The sequence below is a fragment of the Bufo bufo genome, chromosome 11 (genome assembly GCF_905171765.1).
Source record: "Bufo bufo chromosome 11, aBufBuf1.1, whole genome shotgun sequence".
Taxonomy (NCBI): Eukaryota; Metazoa; Chordata; class Amphibia; order Anura; family Bufonidae; genus Bufo; species Bufo bufo.
In genome coordinates, this window is record NC_053399.1 from 14,154,722 (window position 1) to 14,175,891 (window position 21,170).

The 21,170-nt window shown below is 46.6% G+C and overlaps 2 protein-coding genes across 2 annotated transcripts; both read right to left on the bottom strand.

The window, feature by feature from the left end:
* Positions 1 to 402: 402 nt before the first annotated feature.
* LOC120982334 lies at positions 403 to 7,831 on the bottom strand. The gene is made up of 5 exons (XM_040412399.1): positions 7,764 to 7,831; positions 6,065 to 6,135; positions 4,828 to 4,881; positions 3,736 to 3,807; positions 403 to 912 (listed from the first exon to the last, which is right to left on the bottom strand). The coding sequence occupies exons 1-5, from the start codon at positions 7,822 to 7,824 to the stop codon at positions 403 to 405; spliced, it is 768 nt and encodes a 255-aa protein (XP_040268333.1). The 5' UTR covers positions 7,825 to 7,831.
* Positions 7,832 to 12,802: 4,971 nt separating this feature from the next.
* LOC120982543 (heat shock protein HSP 90-alpha-like) lies at positions 12,803 to 16,755 on the bottom strand. The gene is given in 10 exon segments (XM_040412775.1): positions 12,803 to 13,082; positions 13,171 to 13,504; positions 13,612 to 13,880; positions 14,455 to 14,793; positions 14,880 to 15,045; positions 15,286 to 15,728; positions 16,137 to 16,503; positions 16,591 to 16,607; positions 16,610 to 16,667; positions 16,669 to 16,755. Coding segments are annotated over 10 exon segments (2,190 nt in total). The 3' UTR covers positions 12,803 to 12,972.
* Positions 16,756 to 21,170: the final 4,415 nt, after the last annotated feature.

Below are 21,170 nucleotides of genomic sequence, written 5' to 3' on the forward strand. Positions count from 1 at the left end.
AACAAATAATGGGGGTTCTGAGTAGATAACCACCCATTTCACATCTACATTTGATGCTTGAGTATATGGACTTACTGGAGTGGTGCATCTATCGAATGTTATTGCATACTCTACCATGACTGGAAGGGGGTTGACTTCTAGAACCTCCAAGAATGAGGGTGCAGACACCCCATGGACATTATTGGGGGTTCTGTCAGATAAGAAAAACATGGTGGATTTCTTCTTGAAACTGCGCCACTCGTGTCCATGCGCTGTGTCTGCTATTTAATGGGCTGTAGTTGCAATACCAGACCCAGCCAATGGGCTAGAGTGGTGCTGTAATATCTGCCTGCCCAGGAACCCAGGACAGCCACTGACCACAAGCACAGATAAAGGAACGCAGCAGGGGGTAGAGTCAGAAGACTAAATCATTCCACCTACCATATACTCAGCGACGCGCAGCTTCTTCAGCCTCATCTTCTCGCCCTCCATTCGTATCCCCCCTTTACGTTTTATCAGCGAGCTCTCAAACATACTGAAGTCACTGGTCTCCTCCGACGTCAGGCTGGCTGGAAAGACCGTAGACGTCTCAGCTCTGGAGGCCAGACCAATCAGGAGGAAGCGGCCGGACGCGACACTGGCGTCCTCGGTCACCGTACCGGAGTCCATGGACAGGTCAGATGAGCCGCTCGGCACACTCGATTTCTCAGATATGTCTGGACTTTGCCAAGATGTCTTCACCTTCTCCAGGCGGTCGCTGCAGGACGTGAGGCATGGTGGGTCACTTATGGAGACGAGTCCACAGTCCATCCCCACAGATCCTTCCCCGAGAGGACAGGGGTCTTGGGGGTCATCACTAATGCACGTCTGCTCACACTCACTGCTGTTAGACTGTAAGGTGTCTTCAGAGTCTCCATCATAAGGGTCCAAGAACTGAATGAAAGAGAAATAGGCGTGGATATAATGGCCGTGATCGGACCACGCAGAGCTGAATTTGTCAGTGCAGTAGAGCCAATTACAGTCAGGTCCATAAATATTGGGACATCGACACAATTCTAACATCTCTGGCTCTATACACCACCACAATGGATTTGATATGAAACAAACAACATGTGCTTTACCTGCAGACAAGCAGGAGCTGAAGACAGTTGCAGTAGAGGCCTGGCAGAGCATCACCAGGGATGAAACCCAGCGTCTGGTGATGTCTATGCGTTCCAGACTTCAGGCTGTAATTGACTGCAAAGGATTTGTAACCAAGTATTAAAAAGTGAAAGTTTGATTTATGATTATTATTCTGTCCCATTACTTTTGGTCCCTTAACAAGTGGGAGGCACATATGCAAACTGTTGTAATTCCTGCACCGTTCACCTGATTTGGATGTAAATAACCTCAAATTAAAGCTGACAGTCTGCAGGTAAAGCACATCTTGTTCGTTTCATTTCAAATCCATTGTGGTGGTGTATAGAGCCAAAAATGTTAGAATTGTGTCCATGTCCCAATATTTATGGACCTGACTGTATGTCATATCATAGTAGCTTCCTATATAATACAGATAAACCTATCACACTGCTATTTGCACAAGAGAGATAGCAAGATGTAGCAGAGCTGATCATCACAGTGGATACATATTAAATTACTTTTCCTGTAATACTTATACTCCAGAGCTGCACTCACTATTCTGCTGGTGCAGTCACTGTGTACATTACATTACTTATCCTGTACTGATCCTGAGTTACATCATGTATTATACTCCAGAGCTGCACTCACTATTCTGCTGGTGCAGTCACTGTGTACAGACATTACTCATCCTATACTGATCCTGAGTTACATCCTGTATTAAACTCCAGAGCTGCACTCACTATTCTGCTGGTGGAGTCGCTGTGTACATACATTACTTACCCTGTACTGATCCTATGTACCACCCCCAGCAGAGTACTGAGTGCAGCTCTAGAGTATAATACATGTAGAAGAGAATAAAGGGCTAGCCGACTGCCTTAATGAATACTTCTGTTCAGTTTTTACAAAAGAAAAAGGAGAAGGACCTCCACTAGAAAGGATGACTAATAAATCGTTTGATGCATGTATCTTTACAGAGGAAGATGTTCTAAGTTTGCTGTCTAAGGTGAAGACAGATAAGTCACAGGGGCCTGATGAGATACACCCAAAATTATTAAAAGAGCTTAGTGGTGAGCTGGCAAAACCGTTAACAGATTTATTTAACCAATCATTAGTAACAGGAGTCATCCCGGAAGATTGGAAATTGGCAAATGTCGTGCCCATTCACAAGAAAGGTAGTAGGGAGGAATCGAGCAACTATAGACCAGTGAGTCTGACATCAATAGTAGGCAAATTAATGGAAACCCTATTAAAGGATAGGATTGTGGAACATCTAAAATCCCATGGATTGCAAGATGAAAAACAACATGGGTTTACTTCAGGGAGATCATGTCAAACAAATCTTATAGATTTTTTTGACTGGGTGAATAAAATAATAGACGGTGGAGGTGCAGTAGACATCGCATATCTAGATTTTAGTAAGGCTTTTGACACTGTCCCACATAGAAGACTTATCAATAAACTGCAGTCATTGAGCATGGACTCCCATATTGTTGAGTGGATTAGGCAGTGGCTGAGTGACAGACAACAGAGGGTGGTAGTCAATGGAGAACATTCAAAACAAGGTCATGTTACCAGTGGGGTTCCACAGGGATCTGTACTGGGACCGATTTTGTTTAATATCTTCATAAGTGATATTGCAAAAGGCCTCGATGGTAAGGTTTGTCTTTTTGCTGATGACACAAAGATATGTAACAGGGTTGATGTTCCTGGAGGGAAACGCCAAATGGAAAAGGATTTAGGAAAACTAGAGGAATGGTCAGAACTCTGGCAACTGAAATTGATTGTGCAAGATAATGCACCTGGGGTGTAAAAACCCAAGGGCAGAATATAGAATATTTGACACAGTCCTGACCTCAGTATCTGAGGAAAGGGATTTAGGAGTAATTATTTCAGAAGACTTAAAGGTGGGAAGACAATGTAATAGAGCAGCACGAAATGCCAGCAGAATGCTTGGATGTATAGGGAGAGGTATAAGCAGTAGAAAGAGTGAAGTGCTTATGCCGCTCTACAGAACACTGGTGAGACCTCACTTGGAGTATTGTGCGCAGTACTGGAGGCCATATCTCCAGAAGGATATAGATACTCTAGAGAGAGTTCAGAGAAGAGCTACTAAACTAGTACATGGATTGCAGGATAAAACTTACCAGGAAAGGTTAAAGGACCTTAACATGTATAGCTTGGAAGAAAGAAGAGACAGAGGGGATATGATAGAAACTGCTAAATACATAAAGGGAATCAACTCGGTAAAGGAGGAGAGCATATTTAAAAGAAGAAAAACTGCCACAAGAGGACACAGTTTTAAATTAGAGGGGCAAAGGTTTAAAAGTAATATAATGAAGTATTACTTTACTGAGAGAGTAGTGGATGCATGGAATAGCCTTCCTGCAGAAGTGGTAGCTGCAAATACAGTGAAGGAGGTTAAGCATGCATGGGATAGGCATAAGGCTATCCTTCATATAAGATAGGGCCGGGGGCTATCCATAGTATTCAGTATATTGGGCAGACTAGATGGGCCAAATGGTTCTTATCTGCCGACACATTCTAGGTTTCTATGTTTCTAATACATTTAATGACTCTGCTTACAGCACATTTAGAATGGTCTGCTTTAGTTTTTCTTATTGCTGACCCGATCAGTACCTGCAGTTTCTGGAAATCCATCGTCTTTATATCTACAGGAGACGCTGCGATTGACATATTGATTCCCAAACCCTAAATATAGAAGGGAAAAACACATCAAAAACACACCCTATAGCGAGCCAATGAATCCGGGATCTGCCCCGTGGAGCTGTACACAACACCAGGGGTACTCCCATCTCAGACACTGGTGGCACCGCTAGGATACGCCATCGATGTCAGGTAGGTGCGGTTGTATAAAACGGGCCCTCCAAAGTCCAGAAGAGCACCCTGCACATGTGCGCCCTCCCTCCACTCACTCGGCTATTGAACGGCTGCTCTCCTGCACTTCGGGGCGCCGTTCTGGAAATAGGAGCCGCTCCCAGAGGTGGAACCCACACCTACCCGACCGTGATGGCATATCCTAGTGATGCCACCAATGTCTGAGATGGGTATACCCCTATTAAGGCCTCATGCACACAGCCGTTGCCCAGCTGTGCCCGTATTGTCTACAATACACGAGCACCCCACATCACGGGTGCGGATCCATTCACTTGAACGGGTCCGCAATCCGGAAGGCCGGTGCAGAACAGAGGCACGGAAACACTACGGAGTGCTTCCTTCCTTGGGGTTACTCTCCGTGCCGCCACACTGCAAAAAAGTACTTTTGGATGTGGATGTGGATTGCGGACCCCATTCAAGTGAATGGGTCCGCGATCCGCATGCAGCGGGGCTCTACGGTCGGTGCCAGTGCATTGCAGACCGCAAGCTGCACGGGCCCGGCCGCCACACGTTCGTATGTATGAGCCCTGACACTGTAAAATACTCAGCAGTCTAATGCGCACTTCAAGATCTGTCCCCAAAAGTGCATCTACGGAGGGTCCGTGCCCCGGCAATCACACAATGGGTGCCGCCGGAAGTCACACGGCCAGTAGCCGCCATTTGCGGACCGCAAAACATCCAACACATGAGCCCTAACAGAGAGGTAGTCACAGCCCCGCCCACTTCACCACCATCACTGAACACTAATACTTTTCCCCTCACATAATTATTATTGCAGACGTCATCCTCATGACGCGCGTCACCTGACAACCATGGCGGCAGCGCGCCCCGTACCTCGTTGTTGTTGTCGGATTCGGAGTCGGTGCTGGATTCTACTTTACATTTCCGCTTAAGACATAAAATCAAAAAAAAAAAGATCATTTAACAAGAAATCGCAAACACAAACGTAACTCAAGAAGCCATGGCGAGAGCTTCAAAGCGTTTGCTCTGTGGAAACCATCAGCAAGCAGATAAGCTACATGGTGAATGAGACTTTAAAGAGCTTCTGTCAGCAGGATCCACCCTATTAAACCCTGCATACTGCCTGCTAGGGCTGAACCTGCTGATAACGATGCTACCTCATTTATGTTCCTCCGTTGCACCGTTCTTCAGTGCACTGGGGGCGGGCCCTAGAGGTCCTCTCCCCTTTCCTCCTCGTCTCCTTGATTGAACTGGCCCTGTCATCTGACGCTTGCGCCGCAGTCTACACTAGCGGAGCACGCACAGTGCATCTGTCTCTGCTTCCCCAGCACCAGCAGCACAGATGACTACTGCGCATGCGCCAATGTGGTCGTCCTCCACCCGAAATAGGCAGAGCATCTCCTCTTACGGATGGAGGATGACATCATTGGCGCATGCGCAGTAGTGATCTGCGCTGCTGGGGAAGCAGAGGCAGCTGCACCGCACATTTATTATGCCTGGTTTCATAGCGTTGATGCTGCTGACAGATGTCCTTTAGAGTGAAGCTCCCCCCACTGGCTATTACTCGGAAACCGTCAGCAAGCATGTAAACTTAATAGTCGAAGACCCCAGGACTTAGCTCATTATGAGCCGGGGGAAGGGAGTATAAAGGAGTCAGTCAGACCCAGACCCCATTCACTGCAATTCCACTACACAATGGACATTGTTAATAGCAGCTTGCTGACTGTCTCCAGGTGGCACATTTTCACACACAAATGAACTGACAAAGACAAATGTTCTGCTATACAGCAACATCGTTGCGAACCCACAGGGTTTCAAGTTCAGGACATTCCAGAAACATCTCCTTTTAAAAAAAAAAATTTAAAGTTGCGTTTGTCAAAAACGGCGCCTATTATCAGCCCAATATCGCCTGCCTGCGGCCACCACTAGGGGGAGCTCTGGAGCTTAATGCAGCCTGTATTACACTGATCAATGTAGAGTATGTTATGCAGTAAGCTCCTGGGCTCCCTCTGGTGGTGGCTGCAGACGGCAGGATTTTACAATTCACTCTGTGCCTATGCAGAGGATTTGGAGCTTTGTCTCATGACTTCTGCATCCCTCCGGTTCTCACCATGTATTTGGAAGCCAGCCGCTCTACATAATCGGAATTTCTCCCGGAATCCATCGCTACGTCGGCGTCACCTGAGGAGAGAGGAGGAGCATAACACAGCAGGACGCTCATCCAGGTGGTCGCTTAAAGGGCTCCTCCTGTCTTAAAGGGCTACGCCGGTTATAACAAGTTATCCCCTATCCTGGGACTAGATGTTCGGGGGATGTCCTACCACTTGGACCCCCACTGTAATTTACGAGAACAGGGGGCACCGTACCCCGTGGAGCCCACCTGAAATGGACGAAACCCTGTACTCATACAAATGAATGGAGCGGCGCCGCGGAATTTCCGACCAGCCATTTCAGGGGGGCTCCACAGGGTAAGTGGCCCCCGTTCCCGTGATCGGTGGAGGTCCTCCGAATTTGAGCCGAGACTTTTCTAGTCGCTTATAGAATTTTACGCTGCCCTCGCCAATTCTACGAAAAGGGGGCGTGATGGGATGTGGGCGGGACCATCGGCCCCCGGCTCTATCATCATTATTATTTACTCCAGAAATTGGCGGAAATCATGACTGCAGCTTGGAGCCGCCGTGGACCTCCTTCCGGCGCACGGGCTGGCGTCTGCTGCCCCGGACTTGACGGGCCCTGCACTGCCAGCGGCGGCATGTCCTTTATGATGAGGCGCCTCCTCCGGCTGCACAGGGCTCCTCAAGTCCGGGGCAGCAGACGCTTCTCTTGATAAATCAGGGCCTTGTCATTTTGCAAAGTTTTTAAAGATCATTGCTTGCTGTCAGTGAATGTAAAACCTTACTAAAAACGCATTTGTGCAGTTGAGAGCACAGATCTTTCCCCGACTTAGGCCTCTTTCACACGACCGTTTTTTTTTTTCCGTTTTGCGGGCCGTTTTTTGCGTTCCGTATACGGAACCATTCATTTCAATGGTTCCGCAAAAAAAATGGAATGTACTCCGTATGCATTCCGTTTCCGTTCCGTTGAAAAATAGAACATGTCCTATATTTGGCCGCAAATCACGTTCCGTGGCTCTAAAAAAAAAAAACGGAATGCATACGGAAATGCATCCGTATCCGTTCCGTTTTTTGCGGAACCATCTATTGAAAATGTTATGCCCAGCCCAATTTTTTCTATGAAATTACTGTATATGCCATACGGAAAAACGGAACAGGATCGGAAACACAACGGAAACAAAAATACGGAACAACGGATCCGTTTAAAACGGACCGCAAAACACTGAAAAAGCCATACGGTCGTGTGAAAGAGGACTTAAAAGGGTTGTCCTTTCTCAGGAGGATCAGTCAGCCATAAAGAAGGGATCATTACTTACTCGGCAGATCCCGCGCCAGTGGTGACGTGTGACGACAGCTGCCAATCACTGGCCTCTTTGGTGCCCAGCTGAGGCCAGTCATTGGCTGGGATCCACCAGGGTAAGTAATGATCACAAGCCGATCCTTTGCGCTGTACCTTTTCCTCCTGAAAGTGGACAACCCCTTTAAGTTTGCTACAACGTATCACACTATGGCGGTTCAGCGCAGCACATTACCAGGAGGTAAAATTAATATTTCCATTCACTGACAGCAAGGAGGAGCCACAGGAGCCATACACTGGAGAAAGCCCCTGCCCGCAGGTAGACACTACAGTGCCGATGCTGCAGTAAGAACCTGCGGTAACAATGCGGCTTGTAGTGAGACCGCCACCCGCGGTACCTTCCCCGGCCGCCGGTCTCCAGCCTCCCGCTCCTCGGCCCCTCTGGCGTCTCCTAGGCATGCCGCTGCTGTTCCTGGCGCTCGCGCCAAAAAGCGTCTGCCCCCCTCTGAAGACACGCCCACTCACGCTGAGCGCAGGAAGAGGAGCGCGACCGTGGGCGGGGCTACTATCGTGGTGACGTCACGCGGCAGAGCAGCGCTGCGAGTGGGCGGGCTTTCTAGGGCCATGGATTCGCCCGTGACGTCATTTTCTCGTAGCTAATACATCATGCCGTCCATAAGTCATAAAACTACGACTCCCAGCATACAGGGAGAGGTAGGTTAGCCGCTGCTACAGGGGGGGGGGAGTGACTTCTGACAACCTAGAGTTGGTGCAGGCCATGATGAGAGTGACAACTAATGTAGAAGTTATTTAGAGGATTTCTTCATTTTTATTTAATATTTGGTGTGGTAGAGGCTCTGGTATCTCTAACACCTCCCACCCCCACAAAAAAAAAAAACTTTTCTTAAAGGGGTAGTTCGAGCATCACACTGAGCTGCACCTACAGGTCAGGATTATACCCACATAGAAGTGTGACAGTGCAGCTGAACTATCCCTTTTAGAAGAAAAAGTCCAACCTTAAAGGGCTTTTCCAGGTATAAAATATTGATGGCCTGTTCTAGGTCAGGAATATCAGATCCTGGCACCCCCAACAGATGAGAGCTGCAGCCAATGACATCACATCCTTCTGTCACATGGCCTCCTAGGCGCACCTTATGGACCTGCAATACCAAGCACAGCCACTATGCAATGAGCGGCGCTGTGCTTGGTATTTGTGAGGAGCCCAGCGCCCACCAATCACATACTGATGACCTATCCTGAGGATCAATATTGTACAACCAGAGAACCCCTTTAACCCCTTAAGGACACATGACGTACCGGTACCTCGGCTAAATGCGCGGGGGGGTCCCGTGACCCCCCCCGTCGGCGATCGCAGCAAACCGCAGGTCAATTCAGACCTGCGGTTTGTTGCGCTTTCTGCAGTTTCTGATCCCCACGGTCCATGACCGCGGGATCAGAAACTTTAATATGCCGAAATGAAAGATTTTTCACCCCCCCTTGCACCCCTGAATGCCGGCGGGTAGTGCAGGGGGGTGTTGCAGGCGGTGCGGAGGCGGGCGGTGCGGCAGGCGGGATCGCAATCCCCCGCCCGCCTCCTCTTGAATATTTATTGGCGTCCAGTGGGTATACCAGAGTGTCAGCACATTGCTGACACTCTGGTATAAACGGCTGACATCTGTGCTGTGATGTCAGCCGTTTAACCCTTTCCATACCGCGGTCCGTACGGACCGCTGTATAGAAAAGGTTAACAGTCAGGGAGCTCCCTCCCTCTCCCATCGGGGGGCTGCTGTGCCTTTGCAGCCCCCAGACAGGATGGGGTCACAGAGGGAGGGAGCCCCTTCCTTCTCTTTCCCCATCTGCTCAGTTGTGGCAGACTGGGAAGGTTCCCATGGCAACAGAACGCCTTCTCAGGCATCCTGCTGTCCATGGTGCTGAACAGATCTGTGCTAAAGGCATAGATCTGTTCAGACAAAGTGTAAGTAAAATACAGTACAATACTCTATATAGTGTACTGTACTGTATTATACAGACATCAGACCCACTGGATCTTCAAGAACCAAGTGGGTCTGGGTCAAAAAAAAGTAAAAAAAAAAGATAAAAAAACACATTTATCACTGAATAAAAATAAAAAAAATAAAACACACTACACATATTAGGTATCGCCGCGTCCGTAACAACCTGATCTATAAAACGGTCATGTTACTTTCCCCGCACGGTGAACGCCATAAAAATAAAAACTATGAGGAAATTGAAATTTTGCCCACCTTACTTCCCAAAAAAGGTAATAAAAGTGATCAAAAAAGTCGCATGTACGCCAAAATAGTACCAATCAAACCGTCATCTCATCCCGCAAAAATCATACCCTACCCAAGATAATCGCCCAAAAACTGAAAAAACTATGGCTCTTAGACTATGGAGACACTAAAACATGATTTTTTTTGTTTCAAAAATGAAATCATTGTGTAAAACTTACATAAATAAAAAAAAGTATACATATTAGGTATCGCCGCATCCGCATCGACCGGCTCTATAAAAATATCACATGACCTAACCCCTCAAGTGTCCACCGTAAAAAACTAAAACTAAAAACGGTGTAAAAAAAGCCATTTTTTGTCATCTTACGTCACAAAAAGTGTAATAGCAAGCGATTAAAAAGTCATATGCACCCCAAAATAGTGCCAATCAAGCTGTCATCTCATCCCACAAAAAGTGAGACCCTGCCTAAGATAATCGCCCAAAAACTGAAAAAACTATGGCTCTCAGACTATGGAGACACTAAAACATGATTTTTTTTGTTTCAAAAATGAAATCATTGTGTAAAACTTACATAAATAAAAAAATTGTATACATATTAGGTATCGCCGCGTCCGTGACAACCTGCTCTATAAAAATACCACATGATCTAACCTGTCAGATGAATGTTGTAAATAACAAAAAAAAAAACGGTCAAACGGCCAAAAAAGCTATTTCTTGTTACCTTGCCTCATAAAAAGTGTAATATAGAGTAACCAAAAATCATATGTACGTGTGCCCGTACAGTAGTTTACGGCCACATAGGGGGTGTTTTTGCAAACTACAGAATCGAGGCAATAAATATAGCATTTTCTTTGGCTGTTAATCCTTGCTTTGTTACTGAAAAAAATTGGTTAAAATGGAAAATTTGCCAAAAAATCTAAATTCTGAAATTTTATCATCTGAAATTTTTTCATTTGCCATTAACTCTTGTGGAACACCTAAAGGGTTAACGACGTTTGTAAAATCAGTTTTGAATACCATAAGGGGTGTCGTTTTTAGAATGGGGTTTCTATTATGTAAGCCTCACAAAGTGACTTCCGACCAGAACTGGTCCATAAAAAGTGTGTTTTTGAAAATTTCTGAAAAATTTCAAGATTTGCTTCTAAACTTCTAAGCCTTGTAACATCCCCCAAAAATAAAATATCATTCTCAAATAGATCCAAACATGAAGTAGACATATGGGGAATGTAAAGTAATAACTATTTTTGTAGGTATTGCTATGTATTATAGAAGTAGAGAAATTTAAACTTGGAAATTTGCAATTTTAAAAAAAAATTTTGGTAAATTTGGTATTTTTTTATAAATAAAAATTAAATTTTTTTACTTCATTTTACCAGTGTCATGAAGTAGAATATGTGACGAAAAAACAATCTCAGAACGGCCTGGATAAGTCAAAGTGTTTTAAAGTTATCAGCACTTAAAGTGACACTGGTCAGATTTGCAAAAAATGGCCAAGTCCTTAAGGTGAAATAGGGCTGAGTCCTTGAGGGGTTAAGCAAAACTAGTCACAGAGGACCCTCACCCCAGGATATGATGGTGGCCGCCGTTCACAGGCCAAGGCTATGCAACACAGGAGTGAACGGAGGCCGAGAGTGGTGCAGAGACGGGTAATCCACCGCAATAACTTGGTAATGTGAATGGGTTTCTATGTGCAGCAATGGAGAAAGCACCCAGCAGTCACAGTGATAGGCTCACAACTACTACTGTGTGGATTTTGGGAGTTGTAGTACACAACTGAGTGTTGACCGTCAGGATTTCAGGAAAATAAGTGACAGACCGCCGTGATCTCCTTGTTGTGGGGGCAGTAATCTGACGGGTTATTTAGGGTTAGAGTCCCCCTATGAGAAGTTCTTTCACCTCAGGTAACCAAGAAACTTTCCAGAGACCTTCTGTCTAGAGAGGAGCGAATTTCATATTATGAAATTCGTTCACGCTTTGCTTGGTGGTAAAAGCAGAATTGAGTCATGGTTTCCGTTACCACGGACCATAACGCAATTCTATGACGGAATGTTAGAGGCATTCCGTTATTCATTCCGTCATAATAGAAGTCTGCAAATATGGGCTGCAAAGCGGATCTGTCCGTTTTTTTGTTATGCAGGAGAGGACTCCCCTTGCATAACGGAAATGGGACGGATCCGTTTTTTTCTCCAGGCCTACAAGGAAGTTGACAACTAGTGAGAAATCCGTTTTTTGCAGCAAGGGTGAATTCACACCAGGCAGATATTTGTGCCGTTACACACCTCCCACACCTTCCGCCACGGACAGGTCTGTTCATGGGAACGGGGGCCGATTTGGCAGCAAGAGGATGGATTCTCGCAAGATGTGGTCAGAGGCAGAAGTTTCTCCAGTTATCAGGCCTCTTTCATGTCAGACAGGTGCCATCCGTGTTCTCCACGTGCAGCGCACGTCCATTGATTCCGATGGGTTTATTCACACTTTTCCCCCCACTGTCATGACTTCGGTTCAGGATGCCGACCAAACATACCTAGAAATCTGGGTCCATGAAAACCAGACAGAACATGGATGGCATCTGTCGTCCATGGTTTTCAATAAATGATGGAAATCCCTTCAGCGAGTGTGGGAACATCATTGAGGGGGCAGCAACCTCTGGCATTTAAGCTGTCGTGAAACTACAACTCCCAGCATGCTCCATTCACTTCTAGGAGGCGATCCGAGAACCACCAAGCAAGTGTGCATGCTGGGAGACCTAGCTTCACCATTGTTGGAGTGCTGCAGGTGGCTGATCCCTGTACTAGCTGATGAGGCTGTAGCCAACAACTGCAGCCAGACCAGTGTAACGGCAATGGAGGAGTAGAAAGTACATTGCCAACTTTGTGCCAGGGGGTATTGCCCACTGCCACAAACCAAGTGTCTGCAACCACAAGAAGAATAGGAGAGTCACCAGGCAGGACACATCACTGCAGCGCTCGGACCACCAGGCAGTATTGTGCCATATAATCTCCTCCAGAGGGGACCAGGAAGTCGCCTGTGAGGCTTTTATTTTCAACCTACATAGATACTGAGGCAACGCAACCCCCCCCCCCCCCCCCCCCCCCCCCCCCCCCCCCCCCCCCCCCCCCCACCCCCCCCCCCCCCCCCCCCCCCCCCCCCCCCCCCCCCGACTACCCCAATGACACGAGTGACCTTAGTAGGAGGCAATATTTTAATAGAACAGTTTAATTTTTAACAAAAACATACAACATCCAAAAAATAAATAATTTTAAACATAATGCAGGCTGCGGGAATGCTGCACAAGTACAAAACCTAACCGATTAAGATTAGAACTGGAACGTCTTTAAAAGTTCAATGGATTCAGTCAACTTCCTCCATCCTTGAGGAGTCTTCGTCTCCTTCCAGAGGTGGCATCTCCTCAGTGACTGGGGGCGTCAGATCTTCAGTGGTTGCGTCGTCCTCGTCGATACCTGCAGTGTTAGAAGAGGATTACTCCAGTGTCCCCACAGGATGTAGATAACCTGTCACATTTCCAGAACATCATTTGGCACAACTCACCTAAGCCGAGCTTGATCATCCTGTAGATGCGGTTGGCATGTGTCTGGGGGTCTTCCAGGCTGAAGCCGGATGACAGGAGGGCGGTCTCGTAGAGCAGGATAACCAGATCCTTCACCGACTTGTCATTCTTGTCGGCGTCTGCCTTCTGCCTCAGTGTTTCGACGATGGAATGGTCAGGGTTAATTTCAAGATGTTTTTTGGCCGCCATGTAGCCCATGGTGGAGTTGTCCCTCAGTGCCTGGGCCTTCATGATCCTTTCCATGTTGGCGGTCCAGCCATATGTACTAGTTACAATACAGCAGGGCGACGTTACTAACCTGTTGGACACTACAACCTGAAATTAAGGAAACACAAGTTAGAAATATTATACAGTCTCCACCAGGGGCGTCATTAGCATTCATGGAAGGCCACGCCCCACGAGAGCCCGCAGCAGGTACCAACCTTTTCTACTTTCTTTTCTAGGATATCCTTCATGATCTTGCACAGATTCTCATACTTGGCCTTCTTCTCCTCCTGCCTCTTTTTCTCCTCTTCATCTTCTGGAAGCTCCAGCCCTTCCTTGGTGACGGAGAGGAGAGTCTTGCCCTCAAACTCTTTCAGTTGCTGTACACAGTATTCGTCTATTGGCTCGATCATGTAGATGACTTCCAGGCCCTGCTTCCTGAGCCGCTCTACGAAGGCCGAGTGAGCCACCTGTTCTTTTGTTTCACCTGTAAAGAGAAGAGGCGTTTAGTCACACCGCCAACGTATAGCACTAACCTCAGTCAGCTGCTGCAAGTTACTGTAGCCATCTGTTTTGTAGTCAGATTTTATGCTGTATCCCCTGCAGCCGTGCCAAGAAAAGGATCCTCGGATGCTGCTGGAAGACAAAGCAACATTCAAATTGAGAGAAAAAAAAAGCCAGCAAGGTGGCTCAGTGGTTAGCACTGGTGCCCTGCAGCACTGGAGGTCCTGGGTTTGAATCCAACCTGCATGGAGTTTGTATGTTCTCCACAGGTACTCCGGTTTCCTCTCACTCCATTGACTGAGTTTAGGTCAGATTTGGGCCAGAAAGTGTGGCCATCACATTTTGCAGTCTTCACACTTGCTATAGTATTGGCAAGGGCAGAAGGACTGTAGGCATCTGAACTGCTACAAGCCAAATAGTTTATTAACTTTCTGCCACTAAAAATCACTCCAGTCCTCTGAATGGGGCTTGCAGAAATTCAGATGAACAGTCACATAAGTTTCAGAAACAAATCTATGTGAATTAACCCTGGCACACAGAGATTGGGCACTGCCCACCTGTGATGTAGTAGATGTGTTTCTGGTTCTCCTTCATTCTGGTGCAGTAGTCTTTCAGGGACACCATTTCGTCTCCAGATGCGGAGGTGTAGTAGCGGAGGAGTTCAGACAGTCTGTTGCGGTTCTGGGAGTCTTCGTGAATGCCGAGCTTCATGTTTTTGGAGAACTGTTCGTAGAACTTCTTGTAGTTTTCCTTGTCTTCGGATAATTCTGTGAAAAGCTCTAGACACTTCTTCACCAGGTTCTTTCGGATCACCTTCAGGATCTTGCTCTGTTGCAGCATTTCTCTGGAGATGTTCAGCGGAAGATCTTCAGAGTCCACCACACCTCTGATGAAGTCTGCAGAGTAAAAAATTACGATCATCATTCTGTAATTAGGCAACAATTTGTTTACGTTCTCCAACATCTACACAGGTTTTACTTACTCAGATACTCTGGGATCAGCTCCTCGCAGTTGTCCATGATGAAGACTCTGCGCACATACAATTTGATGTTGTTCTTCTTCTTCCTGTTCTCAAACAAGTCGAAAGGTGCTCGCCTGGGCACAAACAGCAGGGCTCTGAATTCAAGCTGGCCCTCCACAGAGAAGTGCTGTAGAGTTACAAGATCAGAGAGCGTTACATTTTACATTTATTACATATTAAAGCCCAGGGTTACCACTTGGCACACAGTACCAGCCTACTTGGTCACTACTCTAATGCTTCCAAAATTAATACCCATCTCTACATCACACCTACAATGAATGTCAGTGGTGGTTACCAGAGCATTTATATACCGTGGATTCAAGAATACTTGTAAGGACTGGTACAGACCATGTTGTGTGGCGTTTACCTTAACAGCCAGGTGGTCCTCCCAGTCGTTGGTGAGACTCTTGTAGAATTCTCCATATTCATCATTTGTGATGTCATCTGGGTTGCGGGTCCATATGGGTTTGGTTTTGTTCAACTCTTCTTGGTCAATGTATTTTTCCTTAATCTTCTTTTTCTTCTTCTTGTCTCCTTCCTTCTTATCTTCCTCCTCATCAGAGCCCACATCTTCTATCTCGGGCTTCTCCTCGGTCTTTTCCTCCTCCTCTTTCTTCTCTTCCTTTTCCTCCTCCGCTTCGTCATCGCTGATTTCCTTATCGCGCTCCTTCTCCACAAAGAGTGTAATGGGATAGCCAATGAACTGGGAATGTTTCTTCACAATCTCCTTAATCCTCTTTTCTTCAAAATATTCAGACTGGTCCTCCTTCAGATGCAGGATCACTTTGGTACCGCGGCCCAGGGGCTCACCTGCAAATATCGGACAACCAAATCACTCACTTGATGACCAGGCCTACAATATCATCTTTAGGCCTCTTGCACACGAACATGTGCGCCCGTTACCGCATTTGCGGATCCGCAATGCACGGGTGCCGTTCCGTGGGCATTCAGCATCACGGATGCGGACCTATTCACTTCAATGGGTCTGCAAATCCGGCGATGCGGAACGGAACCCTACGGGAGCACTATGGAGTGCTTCGTCACATACTTCCGTTACACAAAGATAGAACATGTCCTATGTTTTTGCGGAACAAAAGTGAATGGGTCCGCGATCCGCTGCGGCTGCCCCACGGACAGTGTTTGTGCATTGCGGCCTGCATTTTGCGGGGCGCACACGTTTGTGCAAGAGGCCTTACAGAAAAGCTCTTGTGCACTTACTGTTGTCTACTTTGACCGTGAAGGATCCCCCGGCTGAAGACTCCCAGGCATACTGCTCGTCATCGTTGTGCTTGGTGATCACCGTCACTTTCTCGGCCACCAGGTAGGCCGAGTAGAAACCAACGCCAAACTGACCGATCATAGAAATGTCTGCTCCAGCCTGCAGAGCCTCCATAAAAGCCTTGGTTCCAGACTTGGCGATGGTGCCCAGGTTGTTGATGAGGTCGGCTTTGGTCATACCGATGCCAGTGTCGATAATGGTCAGGGAGCGATCCTGCTTGTTAGGGATCAGGTCGATCTTAAGCTCTTTGCCAGAATCCAGTTTGCTGGGGTCAGTGAGACTCTCGTAGCGGATTTTATCCAAAGCCTACAAAAAAAAAAATTATATAGATTTTTTTTAGAACATGTTGGCAAGCAAAAGATCCCCATAACTACTAACGCACTGGTCACTTACATCTGAAGAGTTGGAATCAGTTCTCTCAAGAAGATCTCCTTGTTGGAATAGAAAGTGTTAATGATCAAGGACATCAGTCTGAGCGATCTCAGCCTGGAAGGCAAAAGTCTCCACATCGTCCTCCATCTGTTGGTCCTGGGGTGCAGTCTGCGTCTCCTCTGGCATCTGTCGCAAGCAAGATTTACAGTTAGGAACGTGAGCAACGCAAAAAGCACCGACTACCAGACGGATAAAATACGGCTCCGATGGTTCGATCGCTGGAGATTCCCTCCTCCCTATTGCAGCAAGACCAGGATCTTTCTAGACTCGACCACATGAATGAGATCAGAGCACCACCTACTGCCAGGACCTGGGTACTGCGAGCTTCTAGAAGATACCACTGAAGACATCATCCCTCCCCCACCGTCCTATAGGAGTTAATGCAGATTATTCCAGGAAGGTTCTGGACCACCACGATGATGATGCCGTCCCTCTACCAGAGGCTTGAACCGACAGCTACGACCGTCCGGAAACCTTTATAATAGACGCTTCCTACAAAGAATCCATCCTGCAGGGTCCTAGAATCTTAGCCATGGAAGAACCCCGCAACATTATATAGAACCTCATCGTCTACCCCCTACACGCGAGGCAAATCATTTTTAAATGGCTTACTAATGGGGGATTTTATTTTTTTTTTGCTAAGTATTTTATCAATTTTTTTTAAAATGCACCAATCTGCATGAATGTGCTGACTTTGGTCACCATACCCTTAAAAAGGACAGGCATTTTTAGACCAGACTAATCCATACAGAGTTACACACCATAATGAGGACCCCACATTTCTCTATAGACCCCCCTCCCAAAATACACATTAGAACTAACAGACACATAGCAGCTTCTAAAAATAAAGAGACCTTGCTATAGAATAAGCCTGCAGGACTACAAGCCTCAGCACAAACCCATACCCATCAGGGACTACGACTCCTAAAATGCATCAGGAGATGCCGCACCAACTACACAGCCCATTATGGCCAGTCAGAACAATAGCAACCTGCTGAGAGTTGTAGTTCTGCAGTACTGTACACAAGAGCAATAGAATAGAGAAAGGGACCAGGGACGTCGCCCATAGCAGCCAACGGCCCGCGAAGGCTCCTCGGTTGCCATGGACACGGAAGCCTGACAGACGTGAAGAAGGAAGCGCCCTACCGTGTTTGGTCCACAACTTCCCGCCACCAAGGAATGTCCTAGGAGCCTATAACAGTAAGTCTGACTGAAAAACTGCCTCGTCGCCGCTTATATAGAACACAGTCGGCCCCGCCCACAGTTCCAGAAACGTCTGGGAACCTTCATTGACTTTTCCTCTGGCTGGAGGAGCGCCGCTCGAGCTCTCAGCCAATCACAGAGCAGCAGGTACCTGTCAGTACTTTCGGTTAGCTGGGGAGGGGGCGGGGTTTACACGACGCGACAGAAAACTGTGGAAAACACTAGAAGATGCTCGAGCCATGTGCTTGTTGCCCTGGCAACAGGGGAAACAACGTAATGGCGCGGTAAAGTGCGGAGCCGTGTTATAATGTGTGTAAAATGACAGAGTTTCTGTCATATTTATTACCACAAATACACTAAGGTTCCTCATTCAGCCCCTAGGAGTGATGCCATGTTGTGTAGCTAATGAAATGATGCTTCTTTCACCCCAAACCGCCACCTAATAAACAAAGAAACGCCCAGTAGCAAAAACCGCTCATGCGTCCTGCGTTTCTTATGTCTGTTAAACCTTCAGCTGACATATGGAGCTAGTGTTTTTACCACCAAAAAACGCGCAAAGTGCATTAAACCGCCAGCAAAAACCTGCATACGAACCCGCCCTCCAATAAAGTATTTTTTTTTATGAACAGTAAACACATTGCAAAACCGCGCCAAAACGCGTCGAAGTAATTGGCAGGGCGGCAGAATACCACTGCGTGCGAACCGGGCCTCCTCTGACAACCACTAATCTGACTCCAGTAGAAATGAATGGAAGTCACGACTTGTTTCATTGACTTAAAGGGGTTGTTCACCCCGAGGACCCTTTCTGCAGACCCTCCCAGCGTAGTCAGACCCCGCCGCTGTGTTCCGGCTCCATCAGTCTGCAAGTCTTGAGACTCTGTGCGTAAAAATCCAGTTTGGCACGGGTCACGTGGCCACTGAAGCCATTGACTTGCCACAGAAGTGACGGGTCACCTGTTCGCCATGTGACTGAGTGACCTGACGCATGGGTGACACGTCACCGCAGTGGCCAGTCAATGGCTGCAACAGGCACGTGACCCGCATCAAACTGGATGCTGAAGCGGGGAACCCAAAACCTGCGGCGCCCAAGGGGGAGCGATGGAGCGGGAACACAGGCGACGGGGATCGGTTAAGTCTGATTCCCACCGCGGGGTCTGGCCACACTGGGAGGGTCTGCGGGAAAAAAGGTCCCAAGGGTGAGCAAACCATTTCAAGAGGTTGTACAGCCTTGGACCTGACAACCCCTGGATCCTAAGTTGTCCGTTTATGCGGTCCGCAATACGCTAAACACGGATACCGGTCAAATGCGTTCCACATCTTTCAGGCGGTATGTTCTGTCCTAAAAACATGGTCATGTGCATGAGGCTTTAACATAATAAAAACCCGCTTGTGTTGTCCACGGTGCCTCACTGCTCCGCTCCCATCCCTGCAGGATCGGGAAGTCACTTGGTCCAGTGACCGCTGCGGATGATCACACTCCTCTGCGGACACATCGGTTTGTATGATACGTCACAGCAATGAGTGGGGGGGTTTACGTTAAGGGCCACAGGTTAGGACCCCAGGCTTAGTCAGCCCCAAGGCCGGACAACCCCTTTAAATGGCCTGAAACATCGCGTAATTTAGGTCCTGTGACCGCTGTGCACCAGAAATTGCCTTTGTAGCACAGAACTCCATTTTTTACAGTAATTTAGGGCCACAGCCAAATTAAATGCCCTATAATAAAGTCAGGTTGAATCCTGTGAGACAACATTGGCGCCGCCATTTTGATGCAGATCTAGGAATCATCATAGCCAAAAACAGCATTGTGACTGCAACATGTGAAAGAAACCCTGAGACTCTGTTCACATGACGGTGAAAAAAAGAAACTCGGACGGCCGTTTTTACATTGGCGCCTTTCTGAAAAAAATTGGTCCCCTTCAATTGTATGGGGGGGGGAGCACTGTGGAAAACGGACAATAAAGGACCATGTCCTAAATTTTTTATAGGACAGTATTCACCGTCGTTAAAAACCCGATAATTTTACGCCAGAGTTGCAGCCGGCACACGCGCCTAAGTTCTGACTTGCAAATTAGGATCTTTGGTGGTCTGTGCGCCCCTTCCCATGACAGGCATAGTTTTTGGCATCTTTTACGCCTTTTTACTGGCAAAGAAAATAGTATATTTGCCGAGGCCGGAGTCTCCCTCGACGCTCCTATGTGTCATACGCCTGTGCGACAAATATTGTAATAAGTCACAAAAAAGGGGGTCACAAGACAATTTTCCGTCAAAAAAAGGGAGTTAAACTGAAAGTAAATGACCCTCTCCTTCCCTGGTATGTCTGCATTGAACCATTAACCCGTAGAGGACCAGCGCAGTACATGTATCGGGCGGTTGAGTCTCCTGTCAAAAAAGCCATTTTTTGTCACCTTACATCACAAAAAGTGTAATAACATGCAATCAAAAAGTCATATGCACCCTAAAATAGTGCCAATCTAACCGTCACCTCATCCCGCAAAAATGGTACCCTACCTGAGACAATCGCCCAAAACATAAAAAAACTATGGCTCTCAGACTATGGAGATACTAAAACATGATTTTTTTTTGTTTTCAAAACGAAATAAAAAAAAGTAGACATATTAGGTACTTCCATGTACGTAATGACCTGCTCTATAAAAATATCACATGACCCCTCAGGTGAACACGTCAAAAATTAAAAAAAAAACTGCTAAAAAAAAAAAAAAACATTTTTTTTGTCACCTTACATCACTAAAAGTGCAACACCAAGCGATCAAAAAGGCGTATTCCCCCCAAAAATAGTACCAATCTAACCGTCAGCTCATCCCACAAAAATGAGCCCCTACATTAGACAATCGCCTAAAAAATAAAATAACTATGGCTCCCAGAATAGAGACACTAAAACATAATTTTTTAGGTTTCAGAAATGCTGTTATTGTGTAAAACTTAAGTAAATAAAAAAAGTACACATATTAAGTATCGCCCGCATCCGTAAAAACCTCCTGCTCTATAAAAATATCACAATGACCTAACCCTTCAGATGAACACCGTAAAAAAATAAATAGTAAAAACGGTGTAAAAAAAGCCCATCTCTTTTGTCACCTTACCATCACAAAAGGAGTTAATAGCATTCAACTCAAAAAGTCATATTGCACCCTAAAATAGTGCCAAATCTAACCGTCACCTTCATCCCGCAAAAAATGGTACCCCTACTTGAGACACAACACCTAAAACATTTAAAAAAATATGGCTATCAGACCTATTGAGATACTAAAATATGATTATTTCTTTTTGTTTCAAAAATTAAATCATTGTGTAAAAACTAAAGTAAAAAAAAAAAAGTA